We start from the raw sequence: 17,152 nt of genomic DNA on the forward strand, positions 1-17,152 counted from the left end.
GTAAATAGTGTTGACCACCAGGTGGCAGCAGAGTAACAGACAATCATTGATTATTGATTTCTCTGATCTGATGTTTTTCTGCAGACTGAGCTGAACATCATCACGTGAAACATCAACTCATTTCTTATGTGAATCAAACATAATGAGGAGGTGTGTCGTCCATCTTTCTTCACTATATGTTACCACCACTTCATCACATGTTCTGTCAGAGAACTTCTACCACAGCAGATGATTTGTGAGGGTTCTACACAAACTATATCTGTAACTTAGCTCAACTAGTTTCATGAAAAATGTCACAAACCACAATTTGGTGGAATCATTACCTGTGACGTCGTTTATTCGAATTAAAATAAAGTGGATTGATCACACAGCAGAGAACACGACTAAAGTTGTAACAGAAGAACAGGGGACTCAGGTCAGTGCCCTGAGGAACACCACATCCATTAGAGACAAGGAACCAGGTTCCATCTGACCTGCACACATCATCTTTAACACTTCAAATGAGGAAAATGTCTGTTCAGCTGTCTGTCCTTCAACATGGCCGCCTGTTTGTTGATTATGACAACATGCTAACAGGCTCGGTTCAGCTTTACAGTCGGATCTGATTGATCTTATTATTGATCCAGTTGACTTTGACCTTGGAGAAGAATGGAGGGCTGTGATCGGTGGAGACGTCAAGGAGGCGGTTCTCCTCCACGCTGCGCCGGATGGCGTGAACCTCCGCAGCTGAAAGGCCGGTCTTCAGAGACAGCAGCGCTGACACGTGAGCGTCACTGAGGAGACATGACACAGAGTAGTGATCTTAAAAACATGAAAAGTATTGATGATCCCACACCAACAGGTGAATACATCATGTGACTCACATGTGATTTACAGCTATGATAACATGGAGCAGCTGAGTCACTTTTTATTTCAGGAAACAGAAGTGGGACAGGTGAAGATGATCTGAGGTGACCTGACTCCTCTCAGTATCAGACACCTGAGCGCACCTGGACACACCTGCCGTCTCCCACGGCAACCAGGTTTTCTCACACTGCAGATCCAGGTCACATTGTTCACGAAACACACGACGACGAACATTTAACCAATGACACACAAGTGAAATGAGGTAAACACGTATGTTAATTCTGTAAAACACATGACCTGACAGAGTCACACCTACACAGAACGTTAAATAACGTCTCTCTTCTGTGAATGTTTGATTTGGGTGAAAAATAAAAGTAAGTTGGTCAAATACTAAAACGCTTTTTAATTTATTTACAAACATTCAATCATGTATGTGAACATATGAACATGTACATCTACATATGTTCACACACATGTATATGACGTTCTTACAGGAGAACATGAACATTTCTGATTGGCTGAGCAGGAACGTCTGAACCTGGTAACCTGTTGGTTCAGGTGAGAGAACGTCGACTGTGTACCTGAGGTCAGGGAACGTTCTGGCCAGACAGACGAGCTCCAGCTGAACACTTCCTGGATCCTGCAGACGGAGAACTTCAGCAACGCTACAGAGAACGTTGCCGAGCCACGAGGAGGCGCTGCAGCCCTGGTGACACAAACAACCTGTCGTCAGGCAACACGCCCAGTACTCGAGTAAATACTTAGTTACATTCCACCGCGGAGCGACTCACCCCATCTTTGAAGAAGTCATTGATCTTCTGAGCGTCTTCTTTCATCCGCTGGGCTCCGCCCACCTGCTGCTCTCTTTTCTTCATCTTGGTCTTCATCATCCTTTTCACGTACTGAAGAACCATGTCCTGGTGGACGGCGGTCATCAGAGACTTCAGGGACAGACAGGTTAGCGATACAGACAATTGAGACAAACAAGTGAGACAGACAGGTGAGACACAGACAGGTAAGCCAACTGTCTCACCTCTCTGCACGCTGCGTTCAGGTCAGTCAGGTCCATCAGCTGTCGGCTCAGAGAGGTCAACATTGAGTCAACAACAGGAAGTTCCCCATCCAACCACACATACGTCCACAGGTGACTGTAAAACACCTGAACACACACACACTCATGTACACTGTGTATCTGGTTTTGCAGTACAGTTAGTACAGGAAGTAGTTTGTACCTTTAGCAGCCCGTGAATGGTACAGGTGAAATACCTGTACCCACAATCCCTCAGGGCAGACAGGGTGTCCAGACAGCGACGTTGCTGCTGCTCACTCAGACTTCCTGTCGGATCTGTGACGTATTTCCTGAGGAGAGTCAGAATCAGCCAATCAGCTGACGAGAAACAGGTCAGGAGTCTTGCGGGGAACGAGCAGGGGATCTCACCTGAACTGCTGCTCACAGACCAGGTGAGCTTTGATCACTGAGTCCGTGTTACCTTGGTTTCTCCTAACAAACTCTTTAATGCTCGTCTCGTAGCTGGAACACACGTCATTTCATACATTTACACATCAACTGCGCCACCCACTGCGTTGTGTGTGTGGGTGTGGTCTACCTGTGGAGGAAACTCTCCAGGTGAGCTGTGATCCTCTGAGTTTTGCTCTGGTCTCTGATCACATGATGTAACTCAATCACGAAGCTGTTGATCACCTGGAATCACAAACACCTTAATAGACGTACTGCAGTCCAGGTCAAATCTAGGTGCACCTGCCGAACACCGGTTTAAATACTCACCTGGATTTCAGGTATTTCATACAAGTCTTGAACTCATGACATATGCACTCTGTCTCTCACCTGTATGACATCAGCAGCAAGTGGACTGAAGTAATAGGTGTCAATGAGCTCCGGTGTGTTGCCGCTCAGCCAGCTGTCCTCTTCTTTCTTTAAGGCTGTTCTCAGCCACAGCTTCACTTGGTCCTGAATAATTAAACATCAAACACACGACTGATCCTGGTTCAGAAAATACTCCTCAGCTCTTTAACTCACTTTCTGTTTTCAGGCTGTTGAAGGACACAACATATATTTGACATTTGATGGTTGGGTTCATTTTAAAAAAGGTGGGTGCTGGCTGGTCTTCACCTCTTTGTGGCTCAGGTACTGTTCCTCCAGCCGCTCCAGGTGGTTGTGCTGCAGCAGAGAACCCAGACAGGCCGTCTTTATCTTTCCATCCAGGTCCTCGTGTTTCAGAACTGTCCTGAGGTGGAAACACACACTGAAAGGCTTCAGACGTCTCTGATCACATCTCACCTCCTCATACTCTGATATTTGTGATGATTCTCTCAAACTGCGCTGATCAAGAATTTTGATCTGATCAATGAGTCAAATCAGTTTCATGGAAAATTAAATTAGAAAAAAACAATTAACCCATAATCAGTGAAATAACAATAAGTAAGTAAACCAGCTGAAGGTGGTCTATGGTTTCATATGACTCACTGTGGGTAGCAGTCATTGACCCAGAACAGCAGGTAGCTGCAGTCATCTATTCCCAGAGCAGAAGCAGCGAGTTCAGTGAGTTGAGCAGAGAACCTCTGATGGTAGAATCCAGCGTAGACGTTCAAGATGTCCATGTGTGGAGGGTAACAATCCATCACCGTCCTCGCCACCGTCAGCAGATCGTCCTTCACACGTTTCCCCATACGACAAACCTGCAGACGAGTGTGAGAGGCTGCATTATTTTGAAATGTAGAATACACTTGAAACTCCTCATTTTGTTTTTTAGTTTTCTTACTGTTTTCGTCAACATATTTTTTAACTGTTGTTTTCAGAGACAACTGGATGTTTAAAGATTAAACTGGGCAAAAATAAAATAAAATCGATGTTTGACTCTAGACGTGTCCCTGATGCCACTCACCTGCCTCTTCATGGGTGAGGACAGGCTGTCAGTTCCACTCAACTCGTCCTCTGCAGCCTTCGTGAGTCTGGACGCCACCATGTTCTGCAGCAGAGTATTGTGAGTGCTGACACAATTAAGAGGACGCCACACTGGGAGTCTGTTGTCAGGACGACATGTCCAGCGCTGGTCTTGTGCCTCCTGCTGCTGGATGGAAGCCACGGCACTCCTCAGGACATCCAGCTGTCCTGAGGATGAGGACGAGGTAAGGGTATTGTGGATGGCCATCCATATTTTCATCTTCAGAGCCTCGAAGTCTATCAGCAGCTGGTCCTCGTCAACCTCAGAGGGAGAGTTGTGACTGAAGATCTGCTCCTCCTGGATGATCAGCCTCCTGCTGATCTCCTCCAGCTCCTGATCCTCCTGCTCCTCACGGTCCAACTCATCCTCTGCACAAGACAAACCAGGGGCCCGTTCTACGAGTTCAACAGTCAGGAAAGCTTTGTCATGATTTAACCATTTATTGCACAATATGAATACAGTTGTACTTGGTGCTGAAGGCTCCATTCTTTCCCCGGATTAGCCGAGCAGCGTGCTAAGATAAAACAGGGAACGTGTGCAGAACCCCCCGGTGGGCGTAGCAGGCAAGATACATTTGTTCAAGATGAATATCGTTTACCACGACCGTGTTTTGACTCGGTGCTAAAGGTGGAGGTTTGGGTGGTGGAGGCAAGTTGCCGGCAGCAGGTGTGACTGCTGTAAGCAGAGGAGAGAGTGAGAGCAGAGGGGGGCTGGGACGTCAGGGAAAGAGGGAAACAGTAAAACCCCCAGACATCATGTGGGAATAAGTCTTATCTTATCTTGAGTCTATCTTAATCTGAACACATTGAAAACGTGACGAGCAGACACTTACAGTTAATATTCATGAACTAAGAGGTTTCCTTGCTCAGTTTACAGCTTTAGTTCATATCCTGACAAAATTGGTCTCGTACACTGAAATATCCTGAACTGATATTCGAACAAATGTAATCAAACAGCCCTATTTAAGAAATTACCAAAATATATGGTAAATATGGGAACACCTGTAATATTGTGTTGCCAAAAGTCGCAGAGAAAAATGTTCGGTGCATCTGAATGAAAAAGTTCGGTGCACCAGTGAAACCAGTGAAACCAGTGAAACCGTTGGTCTGGAGCTCTGGAAGGTTCTGGCTCCTGAGACATAAACATGTTGTTCAAACTAAAGATCATCTGAACCCAGAACAAAGAACTAAGAGATAAAGAAATCACATCAAAGCCAGTTTAAAAAATAAAAGCTTCTCTCACCTCTCATCTCTGCTTCCTTTAATTCTGTGACCAAGCAGTTGGAAGGGGCGGACTCACGTGACCTGATTCCACCTGCCACCTCCCCCCACACACACACACGCCTCTGCTGCCCCCTGCTGGACAGCAGGAAACCCCTCATCATCAGGACCAGGACCCAGATCATTCAATATCTCCAGTAGAGGGATCGGGACCAGGACCAGTTCAGACGATCATGTGACCATTTACATCAGTTCAAAAAAATAAAACAGCTGATCTGTGTATTTATATATAAATATGTATAAGCTGTTCTGAGACGATGTGTGCTGGAGGAGGGTTAACGTCACAATAATCAATTACTTTTCTTCACAAACAACATGAATGTAAACACAATTGATCAGAAACACTTTGATTGATCAGATCAGTTTATTACAAATGAGAAATCCTGCTGATGATGAATGTGTGTGAGTCGTCTGGAGACGCTTTTATTCTGAAACAACCTTCACATGATCAGGCACAGCACAACTCACTCCACCAATCACCTGCAGCAGCAGCAGTTTCATCATCGCAGCAACAGCCAATCAGGTTTGTGTTGTGGGCAGGTGATGGATGAATACATTCTCAGCTCCGCCCATTTCAACCATGAAAAAGTGCACATTTGGTGAATGAGCCTTAACAAACAGGAAACATGCAGCAGCATAGAAAATAAAACTCTAAAACATTCTGTATCTGCACAACCACATGCCAGTGTGTCCAGTTAGCCTAGCTTAGCACAAAGACTGGAAGCAGGGGGAAACTATAGCATCACTCCACCTCCTGACAACACACAGAGATGAGTTGTGCCTGTCAGACCAAACTGAGGGTGACGCTAAGCTAAATCTCATTACTCCCGCAACACAACCCTTAACATAACGTTCAACACAACCTCAACACAATCTTCAACACAACCTTCAACACAACCTTCAACACAACCTTCAACACAACCGCAACACTCCCTCAACATTCCTCAACACAAACCTTTAACACAACCTCAACACTCCTTCAACACAACACTCCCTCAACACAAACCTTTAACACAACGTTCAACACAACCTTCAACACAACCTTCAACACAACCTCAACACAACCGCAACACTCCCTCAACACAACCTTTAACACAACCTCAAACACTCCCTCAATACAACCTTTAACACAACCTCAACACAACCTTTAACACAACCTCAAACACTCCCTCAATACAACCTTTAACACAACCTCAACACAACCTTTAACACAACCTCAAACACTCCCTCAATACAACCTTTAACACAACCTTTAACACAACCTCAAACACTCCCTCAACACAACCTTTAACACAACCTCAAACACTCCCTCAACACAACCTTTAACACAACCTCAAACACTCCCTCAATACAACCTTTAACACAACCTTTAACACAACCTCAAACACTCCCTCAATACAACCTTTAATACAACCTTTAACACAACCGCAACACAACCTTTAACACAACGTTCAAGACTCCCTCAACACAACCTTTAACACAACCTCAACACTCCCTCAACACAACCTTTAACACAACCTTTAACACAACCTTTAACACAACCTTCAAGACTCCCTCAACACAACCACAACACAACCTTTAACACAATGTTCAACACAACCTTTAACATGACCTCAACACAACCTTTAACACAACTTTTAACACAACCTCAACCCAACCTTTAACACAACCTCAGCACAACTTCACAACCTCAACACAACCTTTAACACAACCTCAACTCAACCTTTAACACAACCTCAGCACAACTTCACAACCTCAACACAACCTTTAACAGACACACACATGGTTTCAGTGGCTCTGACCTCTGGTTCTTACACAGAAGATGAAAACAGCGACTTCCCCCCCTCATCTCACACAATCAATCATGACATCATGAGTCAGAGGTCACATGTGTCGTCAATGAGGGGATGCCTTTAAGGACCGCAGGACATCTTGTTACATTTAACAAAAAACTCTCCGACATTCAGCTACAGTGATCCTGAGGCGGTTTCACAATTATCGCACAACAATCACAGATGGTGAAAACAACAGGACGTGAAAAGCAGCAGACATTCTGTCATCCGTGAGGCGGGGGGGCGTGACATGTACAGATGACTCCTCGTCTGTTTAATGAAAAAACGTGATCAAAGCATAAAGTTCATCAAGATATGTCTGGACTGCATCTGAGAGCTGGAGCGATGTGAAGCAGTCACATGTTCATTATTTCAAATGTTGCTGAGACGTGAACGACAGGATTGTTTCAGTGCATCCACATCAGCAGCAGGTTAAACATCAAGGAAATAAAACAACTGTAGGTCTGATGCCACACTCACGTCACGTTGGACGCCACAATCTATGACTCAACGGACGCCTCAGGCAGCGGTGAGACTGTGGGCGGGTTAAAGATGTGGTCATGTGAGTCAGAGCTTTAAAGAAGCCACGTTGCCGTGAAAAAAGTTTAAAAGTCGTAATGATGTGGCACCAATGTGACCTGAATGCAGCATTAGTCCTGTTAGACTGTGTGTCCCACTTCAGGGGCCGTCGCCTTCAAAGACGTTCTATCGGTTCTACAGGAGTTGAGGAAAACACCTTCACAGGAGACAAGAGGTCAAAGCGATTTTTTCTCTCTGTCGGAACAAACCTCTGACATCACAGCGATGTTCAGAAACAGAAGGTAGACGTTGATAGAGAGTGACGACTCTGATACTTTGTCTGGACATGGAGTCAAGCTTTGTCAGAGACGGACACGTGAAACAGGACGCAACTTATATGTCAACCTGCAACAGTCCCTCAGCTGGCCAGTGGGGGCAGAGTTTGTCTGCAGGAATACGCCTCTCTGAGTTCTACCCAGAACATTTCTTCATCATCAGGGCTGTGGGGTGGATGCACTGTTACCATCCAGAGGTGGGACAGTGGCCTGCTCAGGCCTTGTAATGGGCCCCGCTCGGGCCAGGAGGTGGTCGTTTGGTGCTTTCATTGCTGTTGGATGTGTGGGGGGAGCTCCGGGGTTTGGAAGCAGGTTTCTTCTCCTTTGATGAAGGTCGAGTCTGACCAATAGGGGACGTCCCGAGAGAGGACATCCCAACGGCCACAGTCTGGAGATTCCCACCGGGCTCCACGATGGTGTTTATTACTACGGCAAGAAAAAAAGGACATTAATGTTTCTGTCTTAAAAGAAAAATAATCACTGGTGTCCAATGCAGAAACGTGTTAGCTTAGCTTAACACGAGTACTGGAAACAGCTCAGTCACAGTGTCAAAGTATGAGGGTGAACCCCAGCGTTCTCAGCAGGGGATGCTTTCATATTTATTCCAGTTTGGATCTTTCACAGCCGAACATAAACAACACTGTTTTAATTCATTTAACTCCCACATCATAGAATTATATTAAATATTATAATATGTTTCTTTTTGCACCTTCCAGCTGCCTCTGGACTCGTCTCAGCTCTTTCAAAATGGAGGTAATTTCCTGGAACAGAAAACAGAAAGTTTCAGCTGTTCTCAAATTAAACTGATAATATCAAGTTATCATATTAGTATATATACTGTTCTTAAAAATAACCTTGTTGGAGGTTTTTAGGATGGGCACTTCGTTCTCAGCGTTGATCTTGGCCTCGATCTCCTCCCAGACTTCAGCCTTGTTCTGGAACAAAACCCTGAGAGAGACACGAGTCGTTAAATAACATCTGAAACCTTCAGATCACAGATCTACAAGAACTGTTGTGTCATCAAGAGCCTCCTTACTTCATTTTTTCAGCCAGCTGCTCTGTGTTCTCGCGGATGGCCTGAGAAAGCTGAGACACTGGATTCAGCATCAGATTGTCCAGAATCACCTGAAACATTCGTTCACACACAAAAGAAACGATAACGTGAAGATGAAGCTCCTGTGACATCAGCAGCAGTTCACACCTTATTTCCCAGCAAACCAAAACTAACTGCAGTCATCACACTTGTTGACCACGTTCACACACAACTCTGCATTTCTTCTCAGAACTTTTTTGTTTACTGTTTTGTCTTTGTGTTGATTAACTTGTGAAGGGTGGGGCCTAAAGCTGTCAATCAGTCATGAGCCTGTTTGAGTGTGTAAATACTTATGTGGGGGGGACACAGCCACAAAAGTGTAAAAACAGTTAGCTACTACTACTACTACTACTATTACTAGTACTACTACTACTACTCCTAATAATAATAATAGTTTATTTTCAAAAAAAAGTAAGGTTACGTTAAGTTTAAGGTTCAGTATGAAAAAGTTAGTGACATCATCAGGTGTCGTAGGTTTATGGTTATGACTGGTGATGTCATGTGAGATCTGTAGAGACATCTAGTGGTTAAGTTACATATTACAACTGAACCCAGAGGACACAAGGACTCAAGATGTTTTCACACATGAACTGTGTTAAATGTTGTCCTGACATGTTGTGTAGTTCATGTTTGTCCTGTGAAGCAGCAGATTGTCGACTCGTTCACAACAACAGGAACATGTGGGAACATTCAGGTGAGGGGTGGAGCCTGTAGAGCAGAAGGAGGCGGGACATGACGTCTAAACTCTGCTGTGTAAAGATCATTGTTGTTTACAGCTCGTCCACACGGCGTCGGCCCTCATCACCAAAACATCTGGAACCTCCTCGTCTTTCCAAGTGGACGTCTTCGTCTTCTACGTGTACGGCTCCTCTTCTTCATCCTGAGATGTTTGTGTTCTTCAGTATCACGTCCGTCACGTGTTAGAAACCTCAGAGACACGCCCACTCGCTCACCGAGAAGGTTCCAGATGTTTTACTAGAGGCTGCAGCAGAAGATCCAGAACACGTCCAGAGACACTGACTCAGACATTTGTTCTCACACACAGAACCTGAAGGACATGTGAGGAACACGTCAGAACTTCAGTTCATGTCTGAAAACACCTTTATTGTATCGTTCACTAATTAAATGTTAAGCATGTTTAATGAAAAGTTCTGTTGGATTCTGTTCTGAAAATATATGATGCTTTTGGAACTTATTAGAATTAAAGAGTAAACTTGAATGAGCTGCAGTGTGAACGTAGCCTCAGTGGGATTTAGACAGTGACCTCTTCACGGTTCCACGGACGTCGCTGTTTAGAATCAGGCTCCGGCTCATTCATGTTCGCGTCCAGGTCGGAGACGACAGAAGAACCTGGAGGAACCTTCTGGTAGTTTAAACTGGCCTCAGGGATATGATGGACCAGCTGGAAAGAGAGTAGAGCGAATGATCCAACCTCTGAATGATTTTATCAAACCAGCGAGCCGCTAATGCCGGTTCTCCGTGTTCTCATGCACCAAGTCAACATGCAGCAGGGCTAGTGGAGCAGTGAATTTTAGTAATGCTGGGAGACCGTGGATTTACTGCTACATGGGGATGTGAGAGTGCAGGAGGTCGTACTGGTCACCAGCTCCATGAACTGAACCAAAACCAGTAAAATCAGTTTATTCATGTTCCCATGTTCTAATGTTCTCATGCGATGACATGAGTTCACAACAAAACTGCTGAGTCAGAGGCTCCTCTCACACCTTTAACATCTATTCTGAGAGAGATGGTGTGAGGTCACCTGTTCCTGTCTGTGATCATGTGATGTGATCTCCCGTCCTGTTCTACAATCTCGTACGTCACTTCTGTTCACCAAAAACAAATAATGTTTCCTAATGAACTCATGTTTTGATGGTCTTTGGTTCTAATGGTCTCACATTCTAATGTTCTCATGTTTTAATGGTCTCATGTTGTAATGAACTCATGTTTTGATGGTCTTTGGTTCTAATGGTCTCATGTTCTAATTTACATTTACACTTAGGACATTAAGCAAACGCTTTTGTCTAACCCTAACTCTAACCCTAACCCATTTGTCACAAGAGACAAACCACAAATAATCACCGTCGATGGGGTAAAACAAAATACAGAAACAATCGTCAAGCCCTCATCTGAGGATGAGTGCTATGTGCTAATGAACTCATGTTTAGATGGTCTTTTGACTGTATCGATATGTTTTGAACAAACTCAGTAGTTTTGTTGTTGAAATTCTTTCACATCAGATTCAATCAGAAAAATGTGAAAAATTAAAAACTTGTGTTCTTCAGAAGAACCCGACACAGTGAGAGCAGGGGCAGGATGTGATGAGGGGAACAAATCAGAGTGCAGGAGGAGTGATGAATGAGAGTTAAACACCTGAGATGGTTGAACCCCATGTAAGAATGGGTAAGATGCAGTCTGAGCGGCAGAACAGAGAAATGATTCATGAGAATCCAAAGCAGCATGAAGACACTCATCAATCAACCTGAAAGTTGACTTTAAAACATTTCTAATTGAAACTGTGATTTCAGAATAAAATCAGCTTCAGATCACTAGTTTCAAGCTCTGATCAAACTTGTGGCATTTTCTGGTGTGTGTGATGGTTGTTGTGGTTCGGGAGGCCCACCTCCTCTCTGGCAGAGATGGTGGAGGCTGGTGTATTCGGCAGTGAGCTGGGCGAGGTGGTGGTGCCCATGCCCGAACTCGGCGAGTCTCCGTCCCCGGCGACATCATGGATTTCCTTCGCCAGGATGGCGAGGTCTTTAGCCAGGTCCTGACTGAGCCTGGGTGGAAAACAAAAGGTCAGCATGAGGTTTGACTGTTGACCAGATTGAATAGATATTTCGTTGTGTTTTTACTTGGCAATCTCTGCGCTGTGCGTGGACCAGTTCTGGTAAGGGTCGACCTCGTTCTGGTCTTCATCCTCTTCTGTTTCCAATGAAACAGATTTGGATCGAGTGGCGGCTGTGCGCTGGCCGCGGGGAGTCTGGGCAGAGGCGGAGTGATGGGACAAGCGTTTGGCTTTCGAAGCTGCAGCATTCATTTCATATTCTTCCTCAGAGGATGAGAAGTCTGATTCCTTCTGTCTGCGACGGGAACCTGTATTTAAATTTAGATTTATTTCATCAAAAAAGCCAACGACAAACTGAGGCAAAAAAAATGCACACCTCCCTGTGGTTGGCTCCACCAATCAGAGCAGTTTCATCTACATACATTTTATTTTCACTCATGAGGTCACTGTGACCGTTGACCTCTGAAATCTGATCAGTTCATCTTTGAGTACATGAGACAACTGGTCAAAATGTGAAGAAATTCCCTGAAGATTCCTTGAATTAAATTGAATTATCTCCATAGCAACAGCTTTTGGTGGTTCAGAGACCGACAGTGAAGCTGTGTTTCCATGGTAACGACAGGACACTGAGCTGTGACCTGATCATCAGTGACACAAAGAGACGTCTCCTGCACGAAGCTGAGCCAAAGCTGGTTAAGTATCCCTTCTGACAGTTTACCACAAAAACACAAGTTCATCAGAACCTGAAAAGGTTCCATGTGTCAGGGCGGTTCTATCATCTCGTTCTTCACTTTTACACTAAAATACATTTTAGGTACGTTGGTGAAGTCGTATATATCACACAATCTCACACATCTAAGAGAGGTCGTCAGCAAACGTTTTGATCTATCGAGCAAATGTATTTCAAAAGCTGCTGATCAGCTGATGACACTGATGTAAACTCAAGAGAGGGTATTGTAAAAATACCCCCTGAGCAGGTAAACTGACTGAACTGATTCAAACAGAACTTCATCTTCACAAACAGGCAAAGTTTAGTCATTTTGAAATCTGCATCGTTAAATAAAAATAACTTTTTTGCTGACGTAAACATTTTCATGAAAGACCAGGAAGTAAAAAAACCAGAGTAGGCCACAGCAGAACAGTCAGGACTCACCAGTACTGGGATACTTTGCTCCACTGGACCGGGTGTGGGTCAATGTTTGCTTCCCAGGAGCTCCACCTCGTCTGCTGGCTGCCTGCCGAGCGTCGCTCACCAATACCTTCCTGGTGGTGGAAGCAGACTCGGAGTTGCGGTTGGAGAAAGCAGACCGTCCTGTGGAGGATATTTCATTGTCGCTGGGAGCTGTGAAGGAGCCAGTCCTCTTCCGGGGCATTGCCAAGATGTCCAGTCTGGACATCTTCTTCCCTTCGGCAGAGAGTTTGGGTGGTGCAGTGATATTGTCAGAATTCTGTGATCCCCGGTCAGTCTCAGCACCTTCGTTGTCTGAAGCCTCGCCCAGTCGTGCTCGGCGGAGCATGGAGGCTCGGGTCGGCCGTGGTGCTGACAAGCTGTTGGAACGTGTCAGGACCTGCTGAGTCACTGTCTTGGCCGTTTTGTCATTGTCCTCTTTCTGAAGAGGGGTGATTAGTTTCTTGCTACGGTTGGATGGACGAGAAGTTTCATGGTCAGATGACGTACTTTCAGTCCAGTGTGTACCAGGACTCTGCTGGCCCTCAGAAAGATCCAGAGAGCCACAGTTCCCTGTACTGCGACGCATTTGAAAGCGCTTTTCTGCATCACTCTTACTTGATACATTAGGAGTCGTCTGGCTTTGGCGTTTCTCAGAAAGTCGTTCACGGGCAGTGAGCTGCCGTCCCTTTTGTTGGATGGCTGGGCTGGAAGATGACTTCTCCTTCTGAAGGCTGCTAATGGCGGGACGCTTTTTAGAAGCTGAGTTGACCGGAGCGTTTTTGCTACTTACTTGGCTGACAGTGCTTGCAGTGTCCACATCTGACTCACCAGACAGGGAGTCATCCATGTGGCTGGAGGAACCCCCTTTCTTTGAGCTGCGACCAAAACCTGACGAGGGGAACCTGGTGTCCAGAGAAGACAAAGTTCCCTCAGCCTCCTGAAGGAACAACTGTGCTTCCTCGATGTTCTCCCTCCTTTGCTCCATGTCTCTGATGGATGGGTGGCTGGAAATATGGGGAAGTTTTTTCATCTGGACAGTGTCACTGGGCCGCTCTTTGGTAAAGCTCTCCTGCCGGACAAATGATGACATGCAATTGTCTTTAGTTGGGACAGAATCCCTGTCCTGTATTTGGAGGTTTGGAGCAGAGCTGTTGGGTTTAACACCTGTCCTCCTGGGTTCATGTCCACTCAGGTGTCGTATCAGGACTGTGGTAGGGGGAGTTTTTGCTGGGGGCTCTCGCGTCCTCTCAGACTGTACTGGGCTCTGGGCCTGGTCAGGTTTGCCTGGATGGTCTTCAGAACCAATGTAGAAGGACGTGGATTTGTTGGATGGAGACACTCTCTCCTGACCTCTAACCTGAGGACCAGTGACCCCTGGTGACATAGCTCCAGATCTGACTTGATTCCTCTTTGTCCTTTCCAGAACTGGTCCATCATCTGAGCGGCTGGCATCGCTCAGGCTATCTGGGTCTACGTCATCCTTAACAGACAGATGCTGGGTGGAATCTTGTCGGTGGGGAGGACCAGACACTCTGTCCAGAGGTTCTTCGCCTTGGTAAGATTCATGACCAATCAAGATACTCGGGGCGACACTATCCAGCTTCTCTGGAGGCACCTGGGGCAGCAGCCTTCTGATCCTGGAGCTGTGGCTTGATTCCGACTCAGAGTTGTCGTGGCTGTAAGTTCCCATTGAGCTGCTCATGAAGCGTAAAGCTACAACAACAATTTGTTACATCATTACAACTTTTCATATTTGTTTCTTTTATTGTTTAGAACTTTAGTTTTTTATATTCCAGAAAAAATATTTTTGTGTGAACATATGTGTTGCATCTTTTCCACCTGAAAACATAAGCTCACAAGTTATATGATCTGAATTCTGTTGAGACCATGTAGAGAGGACATGGTTCTATTAAGAAAGCTTACTTCATTTTCAGTTAGAAATTGTTTAGATTTCACTACAGCTACGAATACACATTATAACCAGCTGGTAATAGCAAAGGCCTGTGATTAGATGTTGTCTTCCAGATATAGATCTCATGTTCAAACCAGGTGGACATTGGGTCAACATATTTAGAGATTTGATACCTAGCCCTCAACAGATCACACTTATGTTGTTTCTGACAAAATGATTGGACAGACTTTCAACAGCACCTTCTAGACTTTCCCCTTGAGGTGGAGTGGAACCAGGTTCAGCATAGCTATCTGCCAGACTGGCCCAGCGGGAAACCCACTTAGGTCCTTCCAGACCTTGTACATGAGCAGCTGGAACCTAGGAAACAAAGGATGATGAACAAAGTTACCAGACAATAGAAATGAGGCACAAGAAACCAACATGTTTTGACAGATTCTGATTTTAGCAGGAGAAACTGTGGGAATACGAGTCTGCATGCACTGGGATCAGAACATGCTACACAGGTTTTTTCCAGGTTCTGATTCAATTTCCAGTGGTTTTTACCTGTATGGGGCCTGTTGGGGGGCCACTGATTGCAGCTGGGATAAAGCCATGCAACAGGTCCACAGTGCTACCATCACTAGGCAGGTTAGCTTGTTCATCCTTGCCATCATTTATTACAGGTCTATACACTCCTGTGTTCACACCACTGTACTCTGGAGAGTCGAGGACACCAAACACCTGTCGGAGCACAGGGCATGCATGAGGATGGGGGGCAGGACCATGACAACAGGCAGGAGCAAGAAGGACAACAGCGTCCATGCATCCCTACAACAACTTAAAGATTTACTGTCTCACAAAATAATAGATCGGGTTCTGAGTCGCGTCAAACACCAACAGTGAAATATGAGAATCCTGATCTGTGTTTTTATTGACAATGGTATTTAGAACCAGCTGATTGGGAGTAGGTGGCAAGCTGTAAATCTTTTTGATATTACTGACTCTGCGAACCTCAAACAAAGAAACGTTTAAGGAATATTTTATTTATGTTAGTTCACTGTTAGCAACAGTAGCTGGAACACATCATTGTGATGAGTTCCCTCACAGCAACCGAACAAAAGTTTCAACCTTCAACCTTCCGCAGACTGGATAATTTGTGATCTGTTGTCTCATCGCAAAACAAACTTCATCAGGTTTGAACTCTGATGGAAGATGTTGCGCTTTCTACACAAGTAAAGATTTTTCTCTGCTCAGCACTACTCAGGACTCAACACGAACCACGTATGCTGCTTCATACAAGAACCTGTAAAGCTAAAACCACCCAGGGTCTCAGTGACTTCACCTGATCGATCATGTTGCGAGCCTCCTCCACCTCCTTGTCCTGTGACTCTGTCTCGATGGTGTAGGTTCCGGCATCACTCAGACTGTCATCCTCCTCATTCCTCACCATCCTCTGGGAACCTTTTATGTCTCCTGCACGGACGCCATGAGGGAGCATTGAGGACATGTGAGGTCCAGAGGAGCGCACAGGAGAGGCAGTCTGTCCAGCATTAGTGGGGGTGGAGGACTGTAAAATGGCTGGAGGCTGTAAGGGGGACGAGGGGTAGGAGACAGAGGATGGTGCTGTAGGTTCTTGTGGAGAGGGAATCCTTACATGAGGAGGTGACACCATCACTGGCGGCGCAGACATGGGTGGAGGTGACATCTTGTCCCTTGTTGGAGAAGAGTCCTGCTGACTGGAATCCTTCAGGAATTCAGTGGCAAACTCCTGGGCAAGCTTGGATTTCTTCCCGACGCTGCCAAAGGGTCTGATGACGATGCCTGGGGAAGAGCGAGAAGAGGAATTCAATGAGGCCACCTCCCCCTCTGTCTTCTCTCTCTTTAGAGAGCTCGACCTCTGGGGTCCACCGTGGCTCTGCCCCTTCAGAGGAACTGTCATCTGCTGGGTGGGGGGGATGTGGCCATGCACTGATGCCGGCCTCTCGCTGCCTTTGCGCCGCTCCATCTTGGCCTTCAGGGCAGAGTACGAGTCTGTGTGGGCAGGGTTGTGCGTGAAGGACTGTGAGCGTTTTTTGCGTGGGTTGTCATCGAAGAACTCAATGATGAAGGCCTGCTGGGTAAGGTGCTCAGGGGGGCCCTGCTTTTGTATCTCGGTGGTGGGGGATGGACCTTGAGTAGGGCTCTGGGACAGGGGCCGCTCTGGGGCCACAGGTGAGGCTGGGGCCGTACTGGTCGGAGAGTACTGCAGTGGCTGGTGGAGCTTCTGTGTAGGAGTAGGCGGTTGACAGTAGATAGACTGACTTGATTGGACAGCGTGCTGCAATACCTCAGACTGCTCTGATTGGACAGAGTGGTGGGATTTACTCCTTCCTTTGAGAACTGGGTCTTCTGAGTCGCTCTGGGTTCCATCCTCATGATGGTGACCTGAAAACAA

The 17,152-nt window shown here is 45.9% G+C and overlaps 2 protein-coding genes across 27 annotated transcripts in view; both read right to left on the minus strand.

Moving 5' to 3' along the window:
• Nucleotides 1-306: 306 nt before the first annotated feature.
• Nucleotides 307-5,292, minus strand: LOC109645313 (tumor necrosis factor alpha-induced protein 2-like). Of its 8 annotated transcripts, none has more exons than XM_069514949.1 (12): nt 5,052-5,292; nt 3,750-4,177; nt 3,332-3,543; nt 2,978-3,092; nt 2,693-2,815; nt 2,454-2,548; nt 2,285-2,377; nt 2,079-2,205; nt 1,880-2,005; nt 1,638-1,787; nt 1,428-1,552; nt 307-773 (listed from the first exon to the last, which is right to left on the minus strand). In XM_069514949.1, the coding sequence occupies exons 1-12, from the start codon at nt 5,212-5,214 to the stop codon at nt 590-592; spliced, it is 1,941 nt and encodes a 646-aa protein (XP_069371050.1). In that variant the 5' UTR covers nt 5,215-5,292; the 3' UTR covers nt 307-589. The 8 variants fall into 8 exon arrangements, with proteins under 8 accessions (XP_069371050.1, XP_019966447.2, XP_069371049.1 ...); XM_020110888.2 differs by having other exon boundaries at nt 2,978-3,110; XM_069514948.1 differs by having other exon boundaries at nt 1,638-1,763; nt 3,750-4,204.
• A 142-nt stretch (nt 5,293-5,434) lies between these two features.
• The window catches only part of cep170bb (centrosomal protein 170Bb), a 15,829-nt gene continuing 4,111 nt past the window's right edge, over nt 5,435-17,152 (minus strand). For 3 of the 19 annotated variants that reach the window (XM_069514931.1, XM_069514927.1, XM_069514925.1), the window contains exons 9-20: nt 16,061-17,142; nt 15,283-15,459; nt 14,979-15,096; nt 12,810-14,540; nt 11,724-11,964; nt 11,492-11,648; nt 11,242-11,283; nt 10,133-10,270; nt 8,812-8,900; nt 8,630-8,723; nt 8,485-8,536; nt 5,435-8,201 (exon numbers count right to left, since the gene is read on the minus strand). In XM_069514931.1, coding sequence (XP_069371032.1) covers nt 7,990-8,201; nt 8,485-8,536; nt 8,630-8,723; nt 8,812-8,900; nt 10,133-10,270; nt 11,242-11,283; nt 11,492-11,648; nt 11,724-11,964; nt 12,810-14,540; nt 14,979-15,096; nt 15,283-15,459; nt 16,061-17,142 — 4,133 coding nt within the window. In that variant the 3' untranslated portion in view covers nt 5,435-7,989. Of the gene's footprint in view, nt 8,202-8,484; nt 8,537-8,629; nt 8,724-8,811; nt 8,901-8,922; nt 9,917-10,132; nt 10,271-11,241; nt 11,284-11,491; nt 11,649-11,723; nt 11,965-12,809; nt 14,541-14,978; nt 15,097-15,282; nt 15,460-16,060; nt 17,143-17,152 lie in introns of those variants that run through there. The other 16 variants (XR_011239339.1, XR_011239338.1, XR_011239337.1 and 13 more) reach the window with 16 other exon arrangements.

Source organism: Paralichthys olivaceus, chromosome 19 (genome assembly GCF_024713975.1).
Source record: "Paralichthys olivaceus isolate ysfri-2021 chromosome 19, ASM2471397v2, whole genome shotgun sequence".
Classification (NCBI taxonomy): domain Eukaryota; kingdom Metazoa; phylum Chordata; class Actinopteri; order Pleuronectiformes; family Paralichthyidae; genus Paralichthys; species Paralichthys olivaceus.

Bases quoted from the DNA above. Each gene is read 5' to 3' on its own strand.
- LOC109645313 (XM_020110882.2), bottom strand. From the start codon at position 4,976: ATGATCTTTAGTTTGAACAACATGTTTATGTCTCAGGAGCCAGAACCT. The intron at 1,553-1,637 runs GTGAGTCGCTCC...TTGTGTCACCAG, and splicing joins ATGACTTCTTCAAAGATGGG to GGCTGCAGCGCCTCCTCGTG. The intron at 774-1,427 runs GTACACAGTCGA...ATGTCTCCTCAG, and splicing joins AGAACGTTCCCTGACCTCAG to TGACGCTCACGTGTCAGCGC.